At 52.5% G+C, this 6,808-nt stretch overlaps 1 protein-coding gene across 1 annotated transcript in view; it reads right to left on the bottom strand.

Moving 5' to 3' along the window:
• Positions 1–6,808, bottom strand: part of SUMO3 (small ubiquitin-like modifier 3) — a 16,134-nt gene that overhangs the window by 5,854 nt on the left and 3,472 nt on the right. The window contains exons 4-5 of the mRNA XM_012002599.1: positions 5,055–5,171; positions 3,936–4,117 (exon numbers count right to left, since the gene is read on the bottom strand). Coding sequence (XP_011857989.1) covers positions 3,936–4,117; positions 5,055–5,171 — 299 coding nt within the window. The remainder of the gene's footprint in view (positions 1–3,935; positions 4,118–5,054; positions 5,172–6,808) is intronic.

Here is a 6,808-nt window from a genome sequence, read left to right as displayed (position 1 = left end):
TGCCAGGGGAGGGCAAGTGAGCCGCCGGGTGAATACTAATCTTCCAGCGGCTAGCTTTTCAATCAAAGTTTCTCAGTGCAGTGGCTGTGTGGAATGGTCAATTCAAACACTGAATCTTCTCTGTCCTGGTGCCCTGACCTGTCCTGGGTCATCCCTCCCATTTCCTTCCAGAAGCCGAGTAGAAATTCTACAATGCTGGCACCACCACCTTCCCCCTTTACAAAGTTCTCAGCAAGGAACAGGTTGTGTGCCAATGAGGGACAGATAAGAAGGCTGCGTGAGGCCAGGGAGCAGTCACCACCATGACTTTGGCCTTGTGGAGGGCAGCTGGAAAGAGAGCACGCAGCCTTTCTGTGTCCTGAGGGAATGGAGAAACGTGGTCGGGGCAGAAACATTTCCTCAACAAGCAGTTCTGATTCAACTGAAACAGGACAGACGGCGTTAAAACGTGCATCTCTGCTCCCTCCTGAAACCCCACTGAAATGACGTAAATGAGAAAGGCACAAACAGCAAGGACAAAGAAAATGGCGGCAGGGATGGGCAGAGATGTCAATGCTGGGCTGCGCCAGAGGCTACTGAGGCGTGGACACTGGTGGTCTGATGGCCACTGGATTAGGATCCTGGGGCGGAGGGACTGGGCACACCCCAGCCTGATGGACACTGGATTAGGATTCACTGATTCTGTTCACTGATTCTGAAGAGCTGCCTGGAAGTTCACATGCAGACTTCCAGCAGGACCCCCACAACCCTGTGCCTCCCACGGCAGCACACAGGAGGTCTGCTTTCTGAAGAGGTGGGTGCAGAGCTCCAGGCGTAGGACGAAAACAGGCCCATGGAAACGCGTGCCCCCAGCGCTGCGTGCCAAGTCCCCTCTCCCCTCCAGATGTGCCCCCAGAAGGCTGGCCGGAGACTGGAGGACTCAACTCTCCAACTTAGCATCTGGGTGCCTCCAGAACCTGCAATCCAGACAGGTCACCCCAGGGATACACAGCCCTGGCAGCACAGCCATCCATGTACATGGCTTCTCACCAGCTTCTCAGCGCTCCATGCTTGCAGAGAAGTCAGCCTGCATGACAGCAGTCAGGGTAAGGCTCACTGTGCAGCAGCCCGGAGAGGAGAGGAGGGGAGGAGCACAGAGGAGAACGGACAGGAAGGAGGCAGGAGAACGCTCCCAACACAGGCCCACACATGCACACACCCCCACACATACACACACATGCACAAAGATATGGACATACACACCACACACACCTACACTCACAATTCAAGTTCTATGGGAAGTAAAAAATAATACTACCTTCAGAAAACAATCAATTGCTACTGAGGAGGGGTATGGTGGCTCACACCTGTAATCCCACACTTTGGGAGACACAAGCAGGAGGATCGCTTGAGCCCAGGAATTCGAGACCAACCTGGACCACACAGGGAGACCCCATCAACACAAAATAAAAAAATTAGCCAGGTGTGGTGGCGTGTACCTGTAGTCCCACCTACTCGGGAGGCTGAGGTGGGTGGATCACTTGAGCCCCAGGGGTCAAGGCTGCAGTGAACCATGATCACACCACTGTGCTGCAGCTTGGGGGACAGAGTCAGACCCTGTCTCAAAAAAAATAAACAAACTGCTACTGAGAAAAAAAGAACACTCAAAGAACAGAAAGAGAAAAGAACTTTTGGAAATTAAAAATCATGACAGAGATGAGAATGTCCACAGAAAGTGGAAAGATAAAGTTGAAATGACCTCCCAGAAAGGAGACCAACAGCAATAATAAAGTCCAAAGCAAAATGGGAGAAAAATTATCAAATGTAAACTAGGACAATTAGCAGCAGGAGGAACAGGAACTCCAAAAAGAGGGACCAGAGTGTGGAGAAGGACACAAATTATCAAAGAACTAACATATGGCATATTTCTTGAATAAAAATAAATGTCCAGACCCATAAAGTACCCAGCAGCATGAGTGATAAAATCACACACCTCTGGAATGCCAGAATATGGTCCCAGATACTTCCAGAGAAAAACCAAGTTACAAACAAAGCACAGAGAATCAGAATCCACTGAACTTCTCCCTTTTTTTTTTTTTTCCTTTGAGACAGGGTCTTGCTCTGTCACCCAGGCTGCAGCAGTGATACGACCTCAGCTCCCTGCAGCCTCCACCTCCTAGGCTCAAACAATCCTCCCACCTCAGCCTCCTGAGTAGCTGGGACTACAGGCTTGCACTACCACACCTGGCTAATTTTTTTAATGTTTCATAGAGACAGGGTCTCTCTGTGTTGCCCAGGCTGGTCTTGAACTCCTGACCTCAGATGATCCTCCCACATCAGCCTCCCAAAGTGCTGGGATTACAGGCATAAACTACCATGCCTGGTAAACTTTTCACTTTCAACATTGGGAGCTATTCTCATGGCTGATCTCTGAAAGAAAAAAAAAAAAAGTTTCAACCAAGAATACTGCGTGCAGCCACATACTGAAATGTGAAGGTTTATAAAAGCAAAAGTCACATTCAGCCATGCAGTGTCTCAAAGACGCTACCCTTCTGTGCCTGTTCTGAGAAGACCCTGGAGGATGTGCTCCACCACAAAACACAAAAGGGAGGAAGACTAATCCAGGAAACACCAAGAAAGAACCTCTAGGATTTGAACAGGAGGCCCTGGACCACGGCTGAGCAGCCAGCCTCACAAGCAGCAGTGCAGGTGGGGCAGGAAGGGAGCCCCAGAAGAGCAGGGGGAAGGGCAGAGCCTCCACCACATGTACACGGCCCCACACGCCTGCCATCCCGCAGTGCAGAGGAGAATGTGACCACCAGCCCAGGCAGCACAAACTCCGACAAGGGCCAGGGTCCAGCACCAGGCAGAGGCTGGATCATGGGGCCTGCATGGCACCAGGCCACTCACTCTGCTGGGAAGACCGGAGCCTGCGTGTCTGGAAGCTCAGTCTCACCTTTCGCAGGTGAAAATAAGATCTGCCATCAGCAAACACGAAGAAAGGAAGTCAGAGGGTCTGCTTGTCAATAAAGAGTGCAAGGTGGTCACCAGTGACTGCGCCTATGAGCAGGGTATCCAAAGTGGGAGGGAAAGAGGAGGAAATCTAACTGGAAATCCACAGGCAAAAGAGTAAAATAAAAGGGCAACGAGTTGCTGTATTTTCAGAGCAGCTGAAGAAAAGCAGCCTCTAGGTCCCACTCAGGCAAGCAGGGCTCCCTGGGGAAGGGCACCTGGCTGCAGGGCCGGGCCCCCGACACGCCAGACAGCAGCTGGCGGGCAAAGCCCATAGCAGTGGCCTAGAGAGGGACCCCCTGGCCCAGGGTGAGTCCTCCACAGCATTACCAAGAACAACAGACACACACACACACACCAAGTCACACACAGCAGCCGGAAGGCATCCACCCAGCTGGGCACTGCCAGTGAGGCAGCTCACTATCCTGAAACTGAGGAAGCAGGGGAACGAATCACGAGCTTTCTTGCCCTTCCTAACAAAATGGAAAACCACACTGCAGATGAGCGCAGTGTTTCTGCAGGGCCACGCCAGCTCACACGTGAGGATGGGGTGACAGCAGCATGGGGCACACGCCACCGGCAGCCCCAGAATGGCCAGATCTGAGCAGGGCCCCCCGGAGCCTTCAGCGTCACAGACTTCACAGATGTTAGTACCCCATGGAGAACACAGCACCCTGGGCAGCCGCCTTATCAGGAAGAAAAACCCACCACATTTCTCTGAGCCTCTAGGTCCCTCCACCTCATAAAAGGCCACGGGGGACACAGTCAGCAAGCCCAGCCTAGGCCAGGTTTACAGCACAAGCCCCCGCCTGCCCATCCATGAAGAGGGCACCTCGAGTGGCTACATCTGGATCCAGCCCTGACACTCGTGCTCTGGGGATGTCTGGCGCACACAGGACCAGCGCACACACAGGGAAGCCCCGTGGGGGAGCGAGGCGCCGCACCTGCCTCTCGCAGTAGGCCTTCATCAGCTTGCTCAGTGGCGTGTGCCTCTTGATCTTGAACTGCACCACGGAGCCGTCCTGCCCGGCCACCTTCAGGTTGATGTGGTCGTTCTCTGTCTTCACGCCCTCCTGCAGAAGACACCGGAGACTGGCCTCAAAACTGTATCTCCAAATAACCGCGACTTGAAAGGGCAAGTCTTTAGGTAATTGTTGGCTTTCTAAAGTCATTAAAACCAACCTAATTCTTAAAATTCTCCAGCAATTCAGAGTCACTCGTGATGGTTTTATTTGTACACAGAATTTATTTTTAACTTCCACTTGTTAAGCATCCATGTGTAAAACAATGCAAGTCTACGGTCCTCTGACATTGTTAATTCAAAGCAAAAACCCTGTTTAGTAAGTCTAGGGAAAAATCAGAGAAAATCCATCTTTATTTTAAAGTTATTCTTGTAGGCTGGGCACGGTGGCTCACACCTGTTATCCCAGCACTTTGGGAAGCTGACATGGAAGGATGGCTTGAGCCCAGGAGTTTGAGACCAGCCTGGGCAACATAGCAAGACCCCATCTCTTTTTTAAAAAAACTCTTATGAAATCAGTAAAAACACATATCCAAAACTCACACAGCTATATAGCATTAATGAAAGAAACCAAAATCAGAAGAAAACATTTGTGACTTAGAGAAACCCTGTGGGACATTCAAGTGGTGACTTCTGGAATCCAACTGAGGACGGCCACTTCCCACAGCAGGCAGCCAGCCTCCTTCTCGCTGCCCTGACATCAGCAAATGTGAGGGAAGCCACTTCCGAGTACTTTCTAGTTTCAAACTGTCCCATCTGAGTGGCAGTAGGTGGGACTTTTTATTTTTTAATTCATGCCATGCCTGAAGCTACTCAACAATGACACAACTGGGGTGTCTTGTTGCCTAAAAATGCATTTGGAGTTGTGGCCGGCCTGCACTGCTGGGATAAAGTCGTTTGTGAGTGAAGCAATGAGGCAGGGCCCTCCGGCTCACTCTGAAAGTCAAGTCTGGAGCATGCTGGTACCCTTTCCCCCCATGCTGAGCTGCTGCCTGCAGGGAGCACTGTACGTTACATGCCTTTTCTCTCCACTTCTCCTTACCTTCCCTGGCTGGGAGAGGGACACTGTCCCAGCGATGCCTAAATACAGGGAGTGGGATGTAGAAGGCTCGCGTGAGGGTGAACGCGGGGACTGCCCCATGCTTGGTTCCTGGAGACCCTGGGGAGGTGGGTGCTCTGTCAAGGCAGCTAGAGTGGCCGGCAAGGGGCCCTGACAGTGAGGGGCTCCAGCTGCGAACCTGAAGGTGCGTGTCCTGGGCCGGCACTCACTCCCCAACTCCAGTCTTGGGTCAGACACCCTTGCCCACTCCCGGGACGCCGGTGGCTTGGCAGCAGCCTGAGTGGTGAGCTGGCACACCCCCAACCCCCCATCCCGAATGTGGCCTCCAGCGCAGGGAAAACTGGCCTAGGAAGGAAGAGCATGCAAACAGTTCCAGGCGGGATGGAAGTGGGGACCCCTGCATGAGCCCCCTTCACTTCCCCAAGCATGAGGATGCACTGGCTTCTTTAGGGAAGGAAGATATGAGTGTGTTCAAAGGCACAGATGCAGGGCCCACACATGTCCCCACAGGGTAATGGCTGCAGCCCCGGGAGAGGCTGGGGCAGGGCAGGGCCGGCCACAGTGCCTCTGCTCCAGACAGCCAGCAGCAATGTCGGTCTGTCCCAGAACCCTGGTAAATTCCTAACAGGCAAGTGAACTCGTGAGTTAAAAAATGAAGCCCTAAAAACATGGGCCTCAGTTTGCTAGTCAATCCGCCGCCTCAGCTATCCAGGGAAGTCAGAACATTATCCTGCCTGACCCAAAAGCTCTTCTTTCCAGCACCACTGGGCCCCAGAGTCTACTTCTTCGCCTTCCTCAGAGCCCCAGAGGGTAGAGCTGCTCCCACATGGGCTCAGAGGGGACCCACTAGGAGCAGGGCCTGTGAGGTGGCAGCCACTCAATCATTCTGGAATTCAACAAGTGTTTTCAACGGAATTGGAGCCTGAGGTTGACCACATGGCAGAGCTAAGTGTAAACACTGCTGAGAAAATGAGTATCATACATATTTTATTACATGTACTCTTCATTAAGAGGAAGCCACCTACGAAAACATAAAGGACATTTATATTTGGCCTAGTTTTAACAAGTATTTAAATATTCAAACAACCCCTGAGTGGGAGAACTTTGACTTCACTGGAGTCAAAATGTAAAAAGCAAAGGTCACTCCAAATGCCATCTGGATAGGGGAGGTTTCCTTGGAGTCTGACCACAGCAAGCAGAGTGCAGACTTCCAGAGGCTGCAACCATGGTTCCGGACGGTTCCATCCCAGTTTCCGCCAGTGTCTGGCACTGAGCCTCCACCCTCATCTGTAAAGGGAGGGTGGTCACCTCCAGGACCAGGCCAGTATCAGAGACAGCATCCTTACAGAGCCTTCAGCTCTAGTCATCTTCCACTAGGATGTAACATAGAGGCCACCAAGAGTGCACACCAAGGGCTTCCGAAAGGTTCTCTTTTTATGAACACTGGAGACCGCGACTACGGACCCTCCCAAGAAGGAGTGGCCAGTGCACCTGAATGAAGGGTGCATACCCCAGGACTGAGACTGGAAGGATGCACACCCCAGTGTGGCAATGGCGGAAACTAAAGCACACCCAAGGCTGGATAAGGAGGAGTGGGTGCGCATGGCAGGGGAGGCGCAATGGGGAGAGGTGGGCGCACACAGGGGACATGATGGGGAGGGGTGGGCACACACCATAAGGGGCGTGACGGGGAGGGGTGGGCACACACCATAGGGGGTGTGATGGGGAGGGTTGGG

Source organism: Mandrillus leucophaeus, unplaced genomic scaffold (assembly GCF_000951045.1).
Source record: "Mandrillus leucophaeus isolate KB7577 unplaced genomic scaffold, Mleu.le_1.0 Scaffold69, whole genome shotgun sequence".
In the NCBI taxonomy this organism is placed as follows: Eukaryota; Metazoa; Chordata; class Mammalia; order Primates; family Cercopithecidae; genus Mandrillus; species Mandrillus leucophaeus.
Note: the sequence above shows the minus strand (reverse complement) of the source record. Positions and strands in the feature narration are given on the sequence as shown.